The 20,222-nt window shown below is 43.7% G+C and overlaps 1 protein-coding gene across 15 annotated transcripts in view; it reads left to right on the top strand.

Moving 5' to 3' along the window:
• MACF1 (microtubule actin crosslinking factor 1) overlaps positions 1-20,222 on the top strand; it is a 305,205-nt gene that overhangs the window by 202,711 nt on the left and 82,272 nt on the right. For all 15 annotated transcript variants that reach the window (XM_088153923.1, XM_088153929.1, XM_088153958.1 and 12 more), the window contains 11 exons: positions 2,146-2,322; positions 2,718-2,841; positions 3,216-3,424; positions 4,307-4,624; positions 5,984-6,153; positions 8,675-8,831; positions 10,516-10,633; positions 14,633-14,695; positions 15,394-15,635; positions 16,497-16,626; positions 19,297-19,496. In XM_088153923.1, coding sequence (XP_088010049.1) covers positions 2,146-2,322; positions 2,718-2,841; positions 3,216-3,424; positions 4,307-4,624; positions 5,984-6,153; positions 8,675-8,831; positions 10,516-10,633; positions 14,633-14,695; positions 15,394-15,635; positions 16,497-16,626; positions 19,297-19,496 — 1,908 coding nt within the window. The remainder of the gene's footprint in view (positions 1-2,145; positions 2,323-2,717; positions 2,842-3,215; positions 3,425-4,306; positions 4,625-5,983; positions 6,154-8,674; positions 8,832-10,515; positions 10,634-14,632; positions 14,696-15,393; positions 15,636-16,496; positions 16,627-19,296; positions 19,497-20,222) is intronic.

The following is a 20,222-nucleotide window of genomic DNA, read 5'->3' on the forward strand; positions in this document are numbered from 1 at the left end:
GCACATTACTTCTCGGAAAGAAAGCAGTCTTGTCAGAAGACAAGTAAGCCTTGTCCGAAAAAGGTTGCCAGTGGTAGAGCTTAATTCTCCCGAGTTAGTGTCTACCTGCTCTTCAGCTGGGTTTCAGCCACTGCAATATATATGAGAAGCTGGTCAAAGCTGCCTCTTGGCTTCCCACTTGTGTACCATCACAATAGTCATTTCTGATGATCCATGATATTCACTTTGGGATCTTCTGCATACTAAGTGGAATGGGTAGAGAATAGGCAATCTGTCATTCCACCACTGCTAAAGATTTGGAGCAGTGATTGGAAATCATGGAAGTGACATGTTAAAACATGTGAAGGGCAGGTTGTCTACCTCTTACCCTATTTTCTTACCTAAAAATAAGGAATTAAGTTGAGGTAGCTGAAGACCTGTGACTTCAGTTTTATGCCTTTCCCCCCCCCTTTTTACCAGAATACATGTGCATTTTACATTTACAAAGAGAAACTGCATGCTAAGAGTTCAGAAGTAACTGAGTGAACTTTCTTGCTTAAAAGGTTCTGCTGTGCCAGCCCAGAATCCCCACTGATCTATGTTCTTTGCAAGGCTCTCAACCTTTCAGAAAGCCTCCATTGAGAGACTTCTGGAGAAAGAAATGGCAGATTGAAGATGGCTCCGCAAAAAGTGGGGCCAACAACCGCAGTGAAATGAAGAGCTGGCGAGTAGACCAGCTCTTTAATAATTCCTTTCCAGACTAGGAGAGGACCTGGACCACAAGTGCTCCAGACAGCAGCTCCTCATGAGGAGACCACAAGATAGTGGTCTCTGGCAGGTTTAGAGCTCTGGGAGAGAAGGGAATAACTATATTGCTCAAACCAGTCAGTGCCTTTGAAAGGACACCAAGTCCACATACTTCCTTTTCTTTTGGAAATTGCTTGTTAACTGCTGTTCAGCTATTAGGAACCTTTGAATCAACATGTTTTACAGTACTGGGTGAGTTTCCTTCAATCCTTAGCAAAAGAAGTTTTAAATAACTTTAAGGACTTAATTTTTTTTTCTGGAATAAACAGCAAACAGGTGATTAAAACTTTGATTTTAGACAGTTACAAATGGACTAAGGGTCCAGATAAATTTGAAATAAGATTTTGGAATTAATTATAAAGAATCCTTCCTGTGGGAAAATGCCTTTGTTTTGAATTAAAAAAAAAAAAGATAAGATTTTAAAAACTGGACACTAGAGGGAACTGGAGGGAACTAAAGATTACAATTAAAGGAGAAGAACACATAAACTTGACTTACAATTATAGAATGAAGCAAAATATTCTAACATTGGACATATTGAAGGATATTTTTGAACAGTGGACTTAGAGGTTAATTTTAATGGTGTCAACAGAGACATCTGCCTCTATGGAGAGACTGTGTCTAAAAGATGTTATGGAAGAAGAACAAATTCTACCTGACAAGATTGAGACTAAATTGAAAGTGGATTTACAAATGACAGGCTACAAGAATGACGTGGGAAAAGATGTTACACTGGACATACAAAAGAAACCAGCTGATGTCTTAATAATTAAAAGGGATATACAAACATAAACCTGGATAATTTTCCTATATTGGGTTTACAAAAGAGGCTTATTAAAGTTTTGAAGAATCTTGTGAAAAAGGACAAAGAAAAAATGAAAAGAAATCAAGTTCTATGACATTATTTGAAGGGACTAAAGATTAAGATTGTTAGAAGTAAAAGGAAGAAATTTAATGTTGGTTTATTTGATCAAGGTTAAAATAGATATGTTGTTATCTCTGGTAACCCTTAAGGGACTTCCTTTCTTCCTTTTCTGCACCTTTTACTTTTTCTTTTTTTCTATTTTTTCTGGTTTGTATTAGCTTTTATTGTTGTAATTATAATCTTTAATAAAATTACTATTAAAAAAAAAGAAAGTCTCCATTGAGAGACTGCGGCCTAACATTTTTTTATGCTGAGATCTCTGAAACCACTGCTTCACTGCGGCTGGGAAAGGTTCTCCTGGATGTCCTGCTGACCCCTGAGCACCTTAGTTCCTGGCAGGTCTTGTCCCTGAAGACATGAACATTGTTACTGGGGGAAGGAGGGGAATGTTTCTAGAAAAGTCCCATAACAGCTTTTTCTCCTGTGCTTTGCAGTGCTCTGCTCTTGGTCTCCACTTGAACCTATTGCTGGATCGCTCTCAGCAATTCCAGGATGTAGCAGAATTTCTCAGGTCGTGGCTGCAAGAATGCGAAAAGGCTGTGGCCGACCTCCTTGTAGAACCCATTTCCTCTGATCCAGCCATTTTGCAAAAGCAGCTTGCTAATGCCAAAGTAAGTGAGCATGCTCAAGAAAGCTCCTTGATCTTAATCTTTTGTGGACTTTTTACCTTGTTCTGTAGTTTCAGTTAGAAAAGGCTGAGCATTTTTATTTGCTAGGCATTTGAGGAAAAAAAAACACCTTCTCTCAGCAGCCTTAATGGAACGAGGCCATCGGTTAGGAATCAGCATCTTCACACTCCTGCCTTGCATAATGTAGGGTTGCAGTATGGTTCCCATATGAAGGAAAAACAGAAATAACTACACTCAGGCCACATCTTTCTGGGGTGTTTCTACATAGGCTTGAGCCTCAGAACCTCTTTTTTAAGACATTAACTGCCCATTCTTTGGTCCAGTCCTAATATTTCTTCCTGCATTGATTCCTGCTTCCTTTCCATTGCTTCTCACAGCACCTGCAGGAGGACCTTGCAGAGCATCAGGTGCCTGTAGAAAAGCTTGAAAAAGCCGCTCGGTCCCTCTTAGAAATACGGGAAGCACCAGTTCCTGACCACAGAGACATCCAGCAGACCACAGGTAAGCCTGGGAAAAGCAGTCTAAGGAAGCTGTTTTGACCTGGTGCGCTCCGAATCTGTTAGTCTGTAATTCAGCATGACCACCAGTTGTAGGTGGCTGGGGATCACCTGGAGCACATTGAAGTGAGGAAGAGGGTCTTTGGAGGAGTCGTTCTCCAGTCATTGCTCAAGGACTCTGTTGGAGATGTATGGCCTTAAACCTCTGTGGACCTCTCTGCACTACGGAATGGCTTTCTCAGCCCTCCTAGGCAGTTTCTTATATGGTTGGAGAGCCTTGAATGCTCTCATTCCTTGCCATTCCTGGACTCTCAGGTTCCCTTGGGAGTTCTCTGGCCATTTTAGTCTTCCCCTGTAATTCTTTTGATGCTTGCACAGATTCCATCGTGAGCCGATTCCAGAGCCTTTCGTGTCGGATGGCAGGGCGCTCGGATCTTTTGCAGAAATCCATTGCCCAATCTCAGAGCGTTCAAGAGGCACTGGAGGACCTTCTTCGCTCCATGGCTGAGATTGAGGAAACTCTCAAGCAGGAGGATGTGTCTGCGTTCTCCTCCATTTCCATCCAGGAGGCACTTGCTGCAAACACGGTAAGCCATTTCTGTTAGTTTTCTGACTGTAGTGTTGTTCCTTAATTAAAAAAAGATGGGGAGTTTCTGAACACTGAAAATGTTTCTGAACAACTTGGACTTTTCTTGTCTTTATTTTTGTTAATTTTATCCCAATCCAACTTTGAAAACTATTGAACCCTAGATATTGCTTTCAGTGCAAAGGTTTGACTGTATAGCACCCGATGGGTGATAAAGGCGTACTTCTTGAGTATGTGCAGAGTGTTCTTTCAGTTGGTGGACAGCCATAATTAGCAGCCTGAGTGTCTGAGATGAAAATGGAGATCCAGTTGAATGTAGAATATAGAATATATTACTACTTCAGAGTAGATCTGGACAAATTTAGAGGAAAGGCTAGTCCAGAATCCAGCTTTGGTGTAAGCTGTGTCTCCAAGATAAGTCACTCCCACACATCGGAGAAGTCAAATGGGAGGCATGGGAGAGCACATCCCTTCTGTGTCACCAACAGGCCAGACTTCTTCCAATTTCTTCTCATTAGCAAAATACTTCTTCTGTATTTTGTGGCCCTTGAATCTCAGTCAACGGATAGAGCAGAACGGAAGCTCTATAGTGGAGTGAGCATTGGCTAATAGGAAGTGTCTGCATTCTATTTCCATTGGTGCAAAATGGTTCCCTAATGATTGAGCTGCTCCGGGCTGTGTGGTTGCGTAGGGTTCTCATGGATGCACGTGGGTTTTATGGAATCTCTGAACCTGAAACTACTGTGGAAGAGACTTCCAAGTGCTGAGAAAGGCTTCTTTGTTGTAAGAAGCTTAGTTCCCAGGCACATGGCAGGTTGTCCCTGGCAGCAGGCCACTCTTCTGTGTCTGTGCGTATGCAGAATGTATGTCCTTCTTGTTGCAGAAGCTAAAGCAAGACATTGCCAGGCAAAAGAGCAGCTTGGAAGCCACTCGTGAGATGGTGACCCTGTTTATGGAAACAGCGGACAGCAACACTGCTGCTGCCCTTCAGAGCAAGCTAGCAGAGGTGACCCAGCATTTCAGCCACCTGTGGCAGCAGCAGCAAGAGAAGGAGGACACCTGGAAGAACGTCCTCCCCCAGGTGGAGCAGTACGAGCAGCTCTCAGAGAAGCTGAAGCAATTCATGGAGAGCCGAGGGCGGATGCTGGCCTTGGGAAACCAGCCCGAGCGGGACATTAGCCACTTTGCCCAGCAGATCCAGGTGAGAAGCTGCTGAGCAAGGGCTGGGCCAGGCTCAGGGCTGGAGGAGCACATGGCTTCTAGCCATTGGGCATGGTCCTGGCATCTCCAGGAAGAGGCTGTTGCCTGCAGGAGCTGGGGCTGCCTTGATTGGTTCCCGCTGCACAAAGTTGTGACACGGCAGCCAGACTGTAGTAGCCTGGGTTGAGAGTTTTACCTGCTATATAAATCCCGCCTATGAGTAGACAATTCTGAACTAAATTTAGACTGGGATAAAGCAGCTTCATGTGCAGTTGGGGGAAGATTATATGGTGGCTGTTGAGAGTTACTTTTTGCAGAAATATTAGCCATCATTAACACAGCATTGCTTATGGTTCAGAAACCATTTACAAATTAGTCCTACATCAGCTCTGCTGGATAGGTTAGTGGTGGAGCTGGCAGGGCTCAAACCAGGAAAAACGCTGCTTTGTGTGAGATGGGTGGCTATATAAACGTGACAAACAAACAAACAAACAAGGGACAGAGGAGTCGCAAAAATCCCTCTAACCTCTGCATTTGTCCCCACACTCCCTTTGGGGACGAGCTTGGACCGCTGCTCCTCTTGACTGGTTCCCGCTCTAGAAGATCCTGCAAAGGGCTGGTTCTTCCATAGCTGGCATGGCGCTGAGGCGGGGCAGAGGGTGTGCCGTCCCGGGGAGGGCTACCCAAGAGCCCCAGAACGCAGCTCTGGCTCTGGGGCGTGGCTTCCTTGCTCTTGTCTAGGTTCCAGTCACTACGTTTGTGGAGATGGGGTTAAGCCAGTGTAGGAGATTTCCAGTGAAGGCTGAAGAGGGGCAGAACAGAATTCTCTGCGGATCCGACGGCACGGGCAATGGACCCTGGGCAGTCACACAATTGGGACTGCATTTCCATCTTCTTTTTCTTTTTCAGTACAGGCTTTGCCCACAGGGCACGTCCTGGCAACTGAAATTTGGGGGTTGTCTATCTATAATTGTAATTTTAAAGTTCACATTCATGTAAAAGGAGGAACAGAGCCTCTGTCAGTAATCCCAGGAAACAGTGCAGCAGCCTAAAGGTGTTGCAGGGAGTGCGCCAAAGCACTTTTTGGAGACTGAATCTGAGGTTTTGCACACCCCTAATCTAGTTGCCTTTGGAGACCAGTTGTGCCTGTTCTAATCAGCCTGACATGATTTGCATGCAGGTGTTGTTCACGTTATCCTACATGCCTTCCAGGGGTCAGTGTGGACTCACAGGCTGTTCCTCGCAGCAAAAACCTTTAAATGTTGTGCTGAGTCATATATGTTCTTTCCTCTCAAGATGACACTTCAACCATATCCATCCTGTGTCTCCCCCACCCCACCCCACTTCCCCATGCTTCCAGGAACTGAATTCTGAGATGAAGCAGTGCCATGAGGATCTGGACAAACTGGAACATTTAACCGCAGAGCTCAGCTCTTGTGGGTTGGTGTGGACGGGCTTTGCCTCACACCAAGAGAAGGTGCGCAGTTTGCGGAAAGAGTTCACACAACTGCAGAAAGCCACAAAGGAAAGGTAAGAAGTGATTCTCACTGTGAATCTGAGGAGGTGACAGAGGAGTGGTGGGAGCCTTGTGGAGGAAACTTGTGCGCAGGGTGGAAGGGTGAGATGTATGTGGTGCCCCTGGTTAGGTCCAGACTGCTTTGTACTGGGAAAAGGTCGGAGGCAGAGAAATGAAGGCTGTGAGGAGTCTCTACAGCTGTGGGTTCTATTCCTATCCAACTTTTCTCCCCGGTAAAATGTTTTGTAAGGTTTTGAATTGTCAGAGGCTAAAAGAGCTCTTTGACTAAAGGAGACAGTTGAACAAAATACATGCTTCACCAAAAGTAAAGCATTTCTCAAAGCATTCCTGGCTTTCACAGAAAGGTTTCTCTGGCTCCGGACTCAGAAAAGAATGGCCTCCTCTCCAGAATATTGTTTTTGGAGTTAGGGTGAGGAAGAAGCCTGCCCATGCTGCAGACAGCTGTGATGAGGAAAAACTGAGGGTTAACTATGGAAGGATAAAAATGGTTCTTGGGGGGCTATTTAAGCTCAACAAAGAGAACAGCCCTTCTTCAGCTATCTGAATTTCCAGGAATATTTATCCTAGAAGGAGTATCTGAAGAAGCCTTAAAACAACTCAACACAGAGTTGAGCTGGAGCTGTCCTAAATGTTACTTTTCAGGGGTAGGAGCAGCAAACTGTCTTGATCTTCAAAACCTTTCAGGCGAAAGCAGTTTCACAGCTTTTCAATGGGGCAGAGCTTTGGGGGTAGAAAGATAAGGTGATTGCTCAACTGGAAGGAGTCAGAATAAATTCATAAGACACATCCCCACAGAGGACCCCAGCTGTGTACCCAGGAGGTTAAACAGGTTTGCCCTCAATCTCTCCCTATCTATTACCGTGAAATTATTTTCTGAAGCTTGATAAACTTCTCCCAAACCACACAGAGGAAGCAAAACCTGCCATTGGCATAACTGGTACAGAAAGGAGAGCATTGACATTCTGTTTTATGTTCTGTTTGCATGTTCCTTGCCTGCTTTGACTTTGACTAAAGACTTTAAGCAGGGGGAAATCTGCAACTTTCTTCTTCTGGAGCAGGTCAACTGTGGAGTGGGTTCAGTGCTTAAAACTGGCCCCATCCCCATGATATCCCCATTTTAAGAGTGCACTCTCCTTCTCAGGATCTGTCCAGTCATATGAGAAGATCTATTTCCTCTCAGCAGTTCAGGTGGCCCTTTAGTGCATGCAAAGGATGGCTGTCTTTAAAAGTCTTGCCATATTTGTTCTGATGGGAGAGGACAGCAAGTAGTGTACTCTCTTCTTCACTGCCCCATCCACAATGGGAGAGATTTATTAGCAGATTTTCCAATACAGAGGATGAATGTGTGATTTATGTGGTGGTAGACACAATTCCATACGTCAAGTGGCAATTTTCACCCTCCAATCTGTCAAAATAAGAAAGAGCATATGTTGCTTAAACCCTCCTCTAAGCTGTAGCTTTTATTTTGCTCTGTTGCTGGAAGGAAATGTATTTTATCATTTATGGTTTTATATGGAGTTATAACAATATATTTTAGATGCTTTTTGTACTTAGCTTGGGTTATTTATTTGTTACAACCACTGTTTTCAACAATAATATTTATTCGGATTGTGTCATCCAGAATGTGTGTGGTATGTTCACAGTTATCAATTCTTAGTCACCTAAGAATGTTGAAACAGTAGAGCTTTTCTAGGTGCTTTGGGTTCAATTCCAAAAAAGGTGATTTGAGGTGCAACCGTAGCACTTGCCTGCGACTTTTTAAAGCAGCCACATCTTTTCCTGGGATTATTTGGCATTGAGAAATCCTGGGAAAAGACACACCTGCTTTGAAGAGTTACATACATATTCTACATTGCTGTTTCCGTGTACACCAAAACACCTTTCTGGAATCAGATATGAAACATTGCACAGTCATACTAGGAATTGCTGAGGGCATAATTTCTTGCAGGATGCTTCTTTCATCCATTTGCCACTGCAATTTACTGAGAAGACTGTATGAAACAATTAAATGAATAAATGTTTTATTATTGATATTATTGAAATCATTAATGTAATCCGTAATCCTTCATTCTATAGCCAGTATGTCTAAAGACTTAAACTGTATTGGAAACAAAAATAAAATATGAAATGGCTATACTCTTAAGAAGAAGTGTAATAATTGTAAGATTCTCCAAGCAGTTTCCAGACATTTTTTGGCCCAGCTATGAATGGATAATATCCTCTGTGACTTGCATGTACCTAGTTCAGAGATGCTTCTCAAAATATGCTTTTCCACATAACAGAATTAATAACCAACCCAATTACTTAGAATGCCAGTTTGCCAATTTTGCATTGCTCACAGCACCCAGGTAGATCAATAGCGTGGTCCAGTAGGCTCTTGTGAACAGGTTGTCCCTTTGGCCAACAGCTTATAAGAGGCATTCTGTGTGGTTTCTCTTTCCTTCTGTGGGTATGATTGTGCTTGCCAGATATCATGTGGGTACTTCACAGCCCATTTTTTTCATCCATTCCCAGGGAGAAAGGAGCTTCATCTTGTCAAGAACAGCTGGATGAGTTCCGAAAATTGGTTGGATCTCTCAGGCAATGGTTGGAAGAAACAGAGAGGAATATCCCAGCTACTGAGACTTCTTTGGGGACTCATGAGTTGGAGAAGCGGAGGCAGCAAACAGAGGTGGGCAGAGAAAGGAGTCCAGAAGCCATTTTATGAGCGATTCCGTGAAAAAAAGTGGAGAATGTGGCTTCACCACAGTCTAGTCTTCGCTGCAGTTTGCAAATATCCTGACAGGGAACTTCTACTTCATGCAAGAAGCTGTTTGAAGTGTAGCCCAAGGTGATGTGGCAAGGTCCCCCTTGTGCTTGGTTCATCCTCCTGGTAGGCAGCCACCCTCCCCCTCACCCCGTGCTCTTTGCTGATCACTTCCGTCTGCACAGATCCTCAGAGCCATGTTGGGGATGAGCTGGTTCAGAGACCGCTCACGTTGTTGTGGTACAGACCAGAGCCACAGGCCTCTTGCCCACCATGGCTTGTGTGGCAAAAGGTTGTAGAGGGCAGCTGCCCAGATGCCCTGCTTTGAAGTGGGGGCTCATTCCAAGGGAGGGAGCAGGCTGGCTGCTGCCAAGGACATGGCCTGCCCTTTGCCTCCTTCTGAGAAGCTGAAAGAAGAAAGGGGCCCAGGTGGGGGACCCCCAGGACTGTGCGGAGCTCTCAAAGCCTTCAAGGTAGCCCCAGAACCTCCCCAACCATGGTGGTCATCTTTAATGGGACAGAAGAGAAAATAATTATGGGAAGGAATCCTGTTGAATGTGTTTAACTGCCATTATAATTAATTAGATTTAGATTTGCTTTGGGGAGACAGCTCATGACACACCAAGGGTGGCTCTTGGCCTGAAATGGTATCTCTCTTCCCCTCCCCTGCCCTTGGGTGAGGGTAGCCATCCTCTCTAGCTGGGGCCTGTAAGCATGGGCCTCGCCCTGATCCCTCCTTTGCCCGGTGTGCCCCCAGACACACCCTCCAGGGGAGCAATTTCCCGAAGCTGGGAAAGAAGTGGGGCACTGCTGGGAGCAACGGGATAGGCTTGCTCTGGTTTTCCTCTGTTCCTGAGCCAAAGCAGCCATCAAAGGTGTTTGTGGCAAGGAAAGGAATTCTCGACCTCTATAAATTGTACAAATAAAGTATGCTTAACAAAGAGTTTTTCCATGGAGCCCAGGCAGCCTTCCGTCCCTGGCCTATCCTGTCCTGGGGGTTATTAGCTCCTGGCTGTGGCTGCCTTCCCTGAAGATTTCTGCAGACCTCATGGCTGTGGTCCTGGGGGGACCTCCTTTGCTCCTTCCGAGATTTTCACCTCCTCCCCTGATGAATTAAACACTCGCTTGCTTTGGGGGGCATTTTGACTATTCAGAAGAAAGGGGTTGCCAAATAAGGGTTTGGTTTGGTTCACTTTTTCCTTATTTCCCATCTCAAAAACTAGTTACCTTTGTTTTTTTCACATTCTTAGGCAGGGACACCCTAAACAGTTTTACTTCAATGGACATTTTAAAAGAACAACATATTTTTACTCTGCAGTGCTTTTATTGCCACTTTTAAATATGCCCTGATTGCTTGTGATACCATTGTATTATCTTATTTGCTGTCAGAAGTGTGTAAGCTACTTTAAGTACAAGCCGATGTGAAAATACAGGGTACAGATCATTTACAGAATGGTTAAGACTTCTGGGAGTTGAAGTCCACGTATCTCAGAGTTGCCCAGGTTGGGAAACAAAGATCTAAATCAACAGCTTCTGCCAATGGCCAGGTCTTGTGACTTTTTCATCTGCAGGTGGCCATGTTCTTATGCTTTCTCTGTTCTGTTTTGAGGTCTTTGTGGAAGAATGGACAGAAAAGGGGGGTCTTGTGGAGGAGATCAGCCGACGGGGGACGGCCTTAGAGAATTTAATAGTAGAGATTACAGCTCCAGACGCACAATCCAAGACAGGTAGGAGACTGAGAGATGCGCTCTTTTTCACTCCTACCTGCTTCTCTTTAAACGGCCATCCTGAGTTTAGTTGCTTGTGAGATAACCACTATGGAAACCTCAAAGGCTAGCGACTTGGAAGAGGAAGAAGGTAGAGATTCATCGTTGTTCTGTTCCAACTTTGCTCCAGTTCTTGGCAGAAACTGAAGGTGGAATACTCCTGTTTACATTCCTACATTGTGTTCCTGCAGACTGCCAGATACCTCAGGGAGGAATCGGGTCAGTGATGGAACTAACATTTTGCCCTGAGGAAGGTCTCCAATTAAGTCAATTAATTAAAAGATGCAGGCAGCAAAACTAGGATGAAATTGTGGGATGGCTATCATAGCTGATCAGAGTAGGCCAGAGATAGGCAATTTGCTAGTGTGATAAAGATGTATCAGATCGCAGCTTCCATAGTTCTTTGTCATTGACTGTGGGAGATGATAGTTGTAATCAAAATGTTTGGAGGACACCACATTGGTCAACCCTAGAATAGACAGTACTCAGCTAGATGGACCAAGTGGTTGACTCAGCAAGTCCATCCTGCCCCCCTCAAAAAATCCCCCAATATTTTGTAATCCTGATTTATGGCAACCTGGAATAATGCTGCATTGCAGAAACTATTCTTGTTAACAGTACTGAAACATTTGCATTTGCATTTGTAACAAAATTTAATAACCAACAAAATTTTGTTTAAATCTCTCAAATATGAAATACCATCTACAGGTAATCCTCAGTTGACAATCGTAATTGGGACCGGCAGCTCCATTACTCCATCGCTAAGTGATACAGATATAAAGCAAAAAGTCATGTGACCATGCTGATTTATGACAGCAGTTCTGGTTACAGTTAAGTGAATCACATGTGGTTGTTAAGTGCAAAGTCACTTGATCACAGCTTGCAACTTCCTGCCGGCTTCCCCATTGACTTTGCTTGTGGGAAGCCAGCAGTGAAGGTCACAAATGGCAGTCATGTAACAACAGGACATTGTGACTATTGTAAATGCATGCCAGTTGCCAAGTGCCCGAATCGCAATCACATGACCACGGGGACACTGTGACGGCTGCAACTTTGAGGACCGGTTATAAGTCTCCTCATTCAGCACCATCGTAACTTTGAATGGTCACTGAACATGTGGCCACTAAGCAAGGACTACCTGTACTTATTTTAAATGATTTGGTGGGAGCGTTTGTGTTAAAAGTAGGTTTTATATATTAATGATTTGCATAATTATAGGCTGCAACATCTATAATCTTAGATCATCCTTTTAAAATATTAAAATGTTATATATCAATTGATACAATCAATCAGGTAAGAATTTAAGGTATTCTAATACTTTTCTTCCACTTTCTCTGTATTTTTAAGGAAGACTCAGATTTATATTACCTTTTATATCACTGTATCAATAAAAGTTGCATAAACAACATTTATAAATTTAGCCCCAACTAATAAATTATACATTTTAAGTGCAAGATCTTATAGCGCTCCATGGGCAAAAAATATTACCCTCCCATTATAAGAACTGTGTTCCTTGAAGGACATCAAGAAACTCAAAGCTGTACACACGGAATTGCTTGACTGAATCTTGGAAAGGCTACAGGATAGCCCTGCCTGATAGAGATCCCATATCTTTGACCTTGTACATCACCATGGTTTCTGAACTACATTCACAACACATCCTATTTTCCAGTGAAGGCTGTGGGCATCTCTTTCAAACGGCCACTAAGATGTCTGGCACAGGGTGCCTCAGACTGCAGGGGGAGGGCAGGGCACAAGGCTAGCTATTATGAAAAACTAGCTAAGGCTGAACTAGTGTTTTCTGACATCTAATTTTATACAAGCAGGTCCTTTTTTAAAAGTAGAGACAGTGTGGTGTAATGATGTTAGACTAGGACCAGGGGCAGCAGGTCCAAATCCCACTCTCCAGCCCAATCTGTGTCGCAGGTGGAATAAGGCATGTGATGCCATGGGGGCCTGGCCAGCCTCTGGATCTTCACTGCCACTTGGCCCAGAAGAGCAGGCTGCAGGCTGTCCTGGCGTTGCACGGGGTGGGCTTGTCGTTAGGACCAGCCTTTTCATCTGGGACCTCCTGATAAATGTTTGAAGGCTCCCCTGAAAGTGTGTGAGAGCTACTGCTTTGCAAAAGCAGAAGTGTGACTTTATTGCTAAATTTATTTAAGGAATTTTATACTGCCCTTTTTCCAGGCAATTTTACAACATAAAAAACAATAAAATGCAATAAACTCATATCAAGTCCACAAATATATAAAATGATGGAAAACCCACCATATTATTTTAAACATCAAACTACTAAAAGGCTGGAGTATTCTAGAGACCCACAGAATATATGCCATCTGGCTAGAAACAGAATGACCTCACAATTGTGCATAGATTTATTCATTTATTAAATGTATAAGGCTCCATAATGACTGTAGTTGACTGTATATAGTACAGAATAGCAATCTTGATTATGAATTAAATCACAGTCTTGCATTACATCTCAACCATATGGTGCCTTCAGCTATTTCTTAGCCAGATTGGTTTCCTTTCCTCACCTAATATTTTTTAAAACTCCCATGTTGTCCTGGGGAGAGAAAAAGAAATCTGTGGGTCCTAACCACTTGTGATGCAATAATTTTGATCGCTTTGGGGCTTTTCCCTCTCTGTCTCAGTTGCGTCCCTCATTCTGGAGTAGACTCCAGCTTGATTCTTGCATTCCCTTGGCAGCAGAACTTCCCCCTAAATTATTGCTTATCATTGTTGGCCTCCCGCCTTGCAGGCTGCTCAGGTCATAGGGCTCCTTCCTATGGTGACATGAAGCCAGCAGTGTGCAGGTACTCTATGGCAGGGTTCCTCAACCTCAGCAACTTTAAGATGGGTGGACTTCAACTCCCATGCTGGCTGGGGAATTCTGGGAGTTGAAGTCCGCCCATCTTAAAGTTGCTGAGGTTGAGGAACCCTGCTCTATGGTGTCTGTGCCGTTGCCAGGGAACACAAATTGGGCCTCAGGCCAACAGCCCTGTTAGTGAAGCCATCATGCACTGGGCATACTGAAATGAGAGCAGCACCCCGCTTCCAGATGGAACATTCACTATGACACCCTATTTGTTACCATTTGGAGCCCCCCAAAACAGGCATTCTTTGGACAGATCACATGCAATTAGAAAAATAAAACGCAGAAGGGAGAAATATTAATAGTGACAGCAGTAGAATGGTTTACCTTTATTTATACAGATATTTCTATAATGCCTAATCACATGCCCACCAAAACATGTCAGAATAGTCTTAGGCTGCTGCACAGCATCGCAGGCACCTCTTCTGGGGCTCCTCTGCCTCGTGCAGAGAATTTCCATGCCAGCCTTCCCGTAGTGGAAAGCAGCAGCATTTTGAACGGGGTGCTGGATCAATAGACAGTCCTGGAAGTGAACATCCAAGCAAGCAGGTCTCTTAAAGGTCTGATGATTTCATTTTATTAAAAAAAGGTTAAGGGGGCAGCACAAGAATTCCAACCAGTATCACTGCTTTCAAATGGGAGCCTTGTATATATGTAATTCAAAGTGGTTAACTCTCTTTCTTCTGTGGTCTTGCTTCTTGCTTCTGGGAATGTGAGCCTGCTTGTGCCTGGGCAATATTTACGCACTGATTGCCATCTTCTTCATTAAATGTGAATCCACTTTCACTGGGACATGTTAGCTACATTTTATGTTGGTAGTTTGGAAAGGGCATGCCTTAGCAGCTGCTCTTTCAGTATGATAAAAATAATGCATAAACATATCTCCTGCCCTAAAGGGGCAAGTGACAATCTAGCTAGTTTGCTGTGGCATGAATGGATGTTAGTTGTCAAATCAAATCAAATCTTTATTACGGTCAAAGACCAGCATATGGATGTTAGTTGTACTCCAACTGCAAAGGACAAAACCTGGATGTCTTTTCCAAAATTTTATGTTATTATGTCTGCCTCCTTGTGATTTTGCTCAGGTCCTGTGCTCCCTGCTGGTGGAAGTTCAACAGGCAGTGTTAATGGATATCACACCTGCAAAGGTGAGGCAACTCAGCCAGTTGTGCATACTTTTGAGAGTATGTTTCTTTATGTTACTGCAGTGAGACCTACCAATGGCAATTGTGTTTGCATTCCTATTGTTCAAAGCAAAGAGTGAATATGTTTTTGGAAATGAGGAAAAACAGTAAGTTGCTTTGTTCCTAGATCCTCACAGCTTCTTACTTTATGAGTCAGGGGCCGTATGGATGGAGTAAAACTGGAAGGTTCGTTCCCACCCTTTCCCAAGCCTCCCTGTTGCTCATCTCGTCATGATGTTTCAAACTTTTTAACTGAGTGCAAATAAAAGATTTGCAGGAGTGGGACAGAGGTAGTGTACCCATCCTCGCTCTTCTTGACCTCTCAGTGGCTTTCGAAACCATCGACCATGGTATCCTTTTGGCATGGAGGGGCCGTGGGCTGGACCTCTCGTCCCCAATCAACACCGATTGGGATCGACCTTGGAGGAAGGAAGAGAACCAGCGCAAAACTGCGCTGCCCACTCCCAACTTGCTAAGTTGACATTTCTCCTGAATCACCCCTTTGAGGTTCTTCATGCATTTTGTACTTTATTCCACTGAATATATGTAGACTCTTGAATCTAAGGACATGTATGGCCTTAGAAATAAGGACCCTTATATCTATATCCATAAGAAAATTAAATAATTCCTCTAGTTCCAGTTGGGTTCTTTTTCTGCCTTAGATCTGACGGAGATCCAGTGTGACATGTCAGATGTGAACCAGCAGTATGAAGGGCTGGGTGCTGCCTTACGGGGACGCCTTGAGCAGCTCTCGGCCATGTTGGAAAAGATGAGGGAGGCCCAGGAGGAGGTGGACTCTGTGCTGACCTGGTTGGAGGAGAAGGAGCAGGCTTTGAAAGTCCTGGAAGCCTCCTCTTCACCTACAAGATCGGAGGCAATGAGAGCTCAGGCAGAGCATAACAAGGTCTGATTTTCATGTATATCTCTGTGGAAATCCTGCTTCCTTGCTTTTTAAAGACCATCCATAATATTGCTCAGCAAAGCATATGGCAAATTTCTTCTACTTTTTGTAGCTTTATAAACTTTGTTATAAACTTTTTTAACTTTTATAAAAAGTTTATAAACCCTTTTTGTGCATCCCACAAAAAGATAATACAGTTATTCCAACAGGTTGAAACTCCATTTTAAAGAGATTTTGTTGTTGTTGTAGGTGCTCTGTGATGTACTCTGGCATTACTATTGCAAGGGCTGCTCAGGGACTGTTCCTCCAAAGACCAGCCTGAATACTTTCCAAGTACTGACATGTGTTTAGAGCAACCATGCCCAACCAGGGCACCCTCCCCCCCAGAGGACCAGGCTTCAGGTCGCAGAGTTTGGACCCAGCGAAGGGTCAGAACTCGAAATTTGTAGAACATGGATGGCCTTCCAAGCCTCCATGCACAAGCACCCCTTTTGTGGTCTCATATGACCCCTGGCTCTTGGGCACCAGTTTTTTCAGTCCAGTTGAGAAGCAAAATGAGTGCCTTAAGCTTTGCATTCTACCCATTGAAACTCCTCCAATTTCTCATCTAAGTAGCTGATACTTCTGATTTGGGGAAAGTTTAAGACTACCCTTTCACAAAGCCTAAAACAGGTTGAAAATGTTGGTCCTCACCACTTTGGTCACAGCATCACTTGATCAGCAGCACCCTCTGCTACCCTTAGAGGGAAAAGAAATTAAGAGGACAGAGGCCCTGTCCTGGAAAACGTTTCCAACCTTTAACTCATTATCAAATCACCACTGCTGCCTGATGTTCTTCTCTTTCCTCTCCTCCTTTCTGAATAGGCGTTTCTGGGTGATTTGGAACAGAATGCTGTGAAGGTCCAGGCAGCCAAGGAATCGCTGTCTGGACTCCTGGAGAAATACCCTGACTCCCCAGAAGCAGAAAACTGGAAGAGGATGTTGGAAGACTTAAGTACGTAGCCTGGGAATCTCTGAGAAACTCTGTAGGAGCTAATTAAGATTTCAGAACATTTCTGCAGACCACACTGAGTTTTCTCTAGCTGCCTTTCATTGTGTAATCTGGGGGAGTGTGGCAGCCTTGGGAGCATTGAAGAATCTGTAGGATAAGGGAGAAAAATGGGAAGCACACAAGAGCATATTTTTGTGAAATTACTGAATAGAAGTTTTGAAGATGTATAAAGAAACTGGTATCAATAACATAATATATATGCTCTATAACATCCTTGGTACCAGCATATTCCCAGAATTAAGCCAAACATAATAATAGTACTGGCATTGACAAAATCACCATCAGTCAATCGCAATAGGCAGCTTTACTTGGAACAACTTATATCCTATGACAATACCTTTAACACCATCAAACAAGAACATCTGCCTATCCCAGGTCCTTGGGAAGGACTCAATAGGTAGATAAAAACACCATATCCAGTCTAAACATCTGGCTGACTATGTGACCAACCATAATACTAATACTAATACTAATAATAATAATAATATGTTTTTTTAAATCTTGCAAGTTCACCCAGTCATCTTGTCCCATGAGGTCTCAGGGATGAGCTTGCTGAAATACCACAAGATTTGGGGCAGGACAAAGCCCCTTTGCAATTATGTGACAGCCTGTGAAATAGATACACTGTTCCCATGTACCAGGAACATTGCCTGCATGGTAGTACTTGTTGCTGGTGAGCATGTCCTTCAACACCCAGACGGTTATGGGAGCCAAGGACATAGTGCTGCAGAGCCTTGCAGAATCGATGTGTTCTCTGTACACAAGTAGGAAAGCATCTTCAGTGTGGAGAGAGCAGGGTTCTTGGGCAGTCAGTCTTGGTGTGAGAAAAGGAAACAAGAAGCATAGATGGGCATATGGGTGTGCCCTTTCACCTGAGAAGGGTCAGTATTATTTCCCATGGAAGCTGTGCAGAAGAAATTTCCAGGAGTTTATGTCACATGATAGTCCTCCCAGATTTTTTTCTTTTGGGGCTGCATCTCGTTTTCTGCCAGATGGCCTCTTTTCACCCACTCACAGCTGTACCTGTATCTGAAATATCAGCATTGTTCTAAGAATAAAATCACCTTGAAATTTTCTTGAGAAGTCTGTGGCAGGCTGATGCGCACTTTGAAAGCTAGACTTGTAGGTGTGTATGGCCTTGGTGACTCTCCTTTGCCATCTCTAGCAGTTGTTTTTCTTTTTGATGTATTTTCCATACCCCACTCTGGTCTATCTCATTTCTCTGAGGTGAACATAGCTGTGTTTTGGCCAGTTTCCATATCAGTTCCTTTCTGGATGAGGAGAGCTGGCACAAAGTTTTCTTCATATGGATGGAGTTGAGCAGATAGGACTGAAGTGTCTGAGTTGATGACTGTTACTTGCCAAGGATGTTACAATTTATGAGTTGTTCCAGAGAAAGGTCATGCAACTTCCCACCCCTTTTCAAATTGGGACTGTTTGGAAGTGTCTCCAAACCAGCCTTGACAGCTCTGCAAAGGAGGCCTCTGCCATTCACAGAAGAACAGATGTGCCCTTCTGCTCTGGAGAGGAGATCTCAAAGCATAGGTGGAGAGCGGTTACTGGGCATCACAGGGTCTTAGATCCAATCTCAAGCGTCTTTGGCTGAAGAATTATAGATAGCAGGCCTTGGGGAGAAGTCTCTCTCTGTCTGCAGCCTTGGGCAGCTGCTTTCAGGCATGGTGGATCACCACCCCTAGCCTGAAGCCCCTCAGATACCTTTGCCTACAGTTTGGCTGTGGCTTGACTCACATCAACAACTACTGAGAAGAGGAACACATAGATAACAGCTTCATAATAAAGTGTACTGAATTTGTATCAGCTCAGCTAAATCTCATGTTTCCACTCCAGATTGCTGGAAAGTATAGATTTATCAAAGGCCCTGCCTTTGATAATTCATTCAGCATTCAATATTCATTCAGCATTTCTGGGCCTCTTGCTGCAGAGTAGAAATTGTATTCCTATTTAGACCAGATATATACAACCTGGTGTCCTGCAAATGTTTAAGATCATAACTTCCATGATCTCTTGCAATTCGGCATATTGATCGGGCCTAATGAAAGTCCAAAATATCTGGAGGGCACCAGCTTGCCTACCTAACTGTGACTGTATGTAGATGTGCTGTATGTTGAGATCATATGGGGCTAAAATAGATAATGAATGAGTTTATATTTTAGGTAAGCAAACTGTCACTTTTGATCTGGGGAACCATAAATGACAAGTTCAGATACTCTCTTATGTAAGGGTCTCAGATGTGCGTGGCCTGGAGGTTGTACTACTCTGAATACTGTGTACAGGCAATAGAGAATATTTGGAAAAGGTATTTGGTTTCAAAATCCAAGCCAAGCTGAAATATCAAGGATTTATTCCATGAGGAGGTGGAGAGAGAAGTAGGAAAAAGGAGTCCATTAGACTCCTTTTGGGGAAGACTAAAACAAGATGAGTCTGTGTAAGTGAGGAGAAAGAACCTTGATATAAATATTGGCTTGTGCAGGATCTATTCTTTTTCTCAGTCCCTCTTTAGCCAATGACTGTTATAAAAAGATTTGTGGAAGATATATTTCGCTCTTGCATTATGTTGCTGACATCTCCAACCATGGTGTTTCTGATATTCAGATTCCAGGTGGGCACATGCCAAGCAGGTGACAGAGGAGCGCCAGCAGAAACTAGAAAAATCAGCCAATGAACTGGCAAGTTTCCAGGAAGCTGAAGGCCAGCTGAGGCCCTGGCTGATGGAGAAGGAGCTCATGATGAGCGTGCTGGGACCACTGTCCATTGATCCCAATATGCTGAATGCCCAAAAACAGCAGGTTCAGGTGAGGCAAGCAAAAGTCTTGGTTTCTGCCTTTTTGTGTGTTTGGATTGCATGGATGGAATTGAGCGCTGTGGGGGCTGAATGGATCTTTCACAGTTTGCTTGATTAAAACATCTCCAACTTCACTTCAAGCCCTGACAGAGGAAAGGCTCATTTACAAATGATTGGTTTATTTAACTTGTTGCCCTTATTTAATTTCTCCCTCTTTTTTTTGAGAGAGATAAATCATATTGCTAAGAAGTCTGTAGCCAGTCAGCCGAGAGGAAGAAAAATGTCTTAGCTAAGCCACTTGATGCTCATTCTGCCATTTGTTTATGTGTTCTGGGGTAGCAGCAGGACAAATAAGGCAGAGGACTGGAATGCCTTAGAAATGCCATCATCCTCCCCAGCATTTTTGAAAAGCTGCAATGTATTAAAAGCTCAACCCCTGCAGTTTCTGTGCAGCACTTCCAGAAACTCCACATTCAGATGGTTTAGAGCTGCCAAATGTGCTTTTAGCTCTGTTGTCAGCCAGTTTAAACTCCTGCTTTTTATGACTAACTTGTTTGGCTTTTAATTGATTTGTCAGTTAGCATTATGTACATTTTGCACCTCATTAAAAGTGCCTTCTGAATGAAGATGATGATACAGTTTCTAAATATTGCCACTTGTTGCTTGGACTAGATGTTTCCAAGGAACCCTGAAGGTTCTTGGAAGAAGATGTTCCTCAGACCTGTTACGGCAGGCA

The sequence above is a fragment of the Python bivittatus genome, unplaced genomic scaffold (genome assembly GCF_059951505.1).
Source record: "Python bivittatus isolate LINGU-HERP-01145 unplaced genomic scaffold, Pbiv_v1 ctg000040_np1212, whole genome shotgun sequence".
In the NCBI taxonomy this organism is placed as follows: Eukaryota; Metazoa; Chordata; class Lepidosauria; order Squamata; family Pythonidae; genus Python; species Python bivittatus.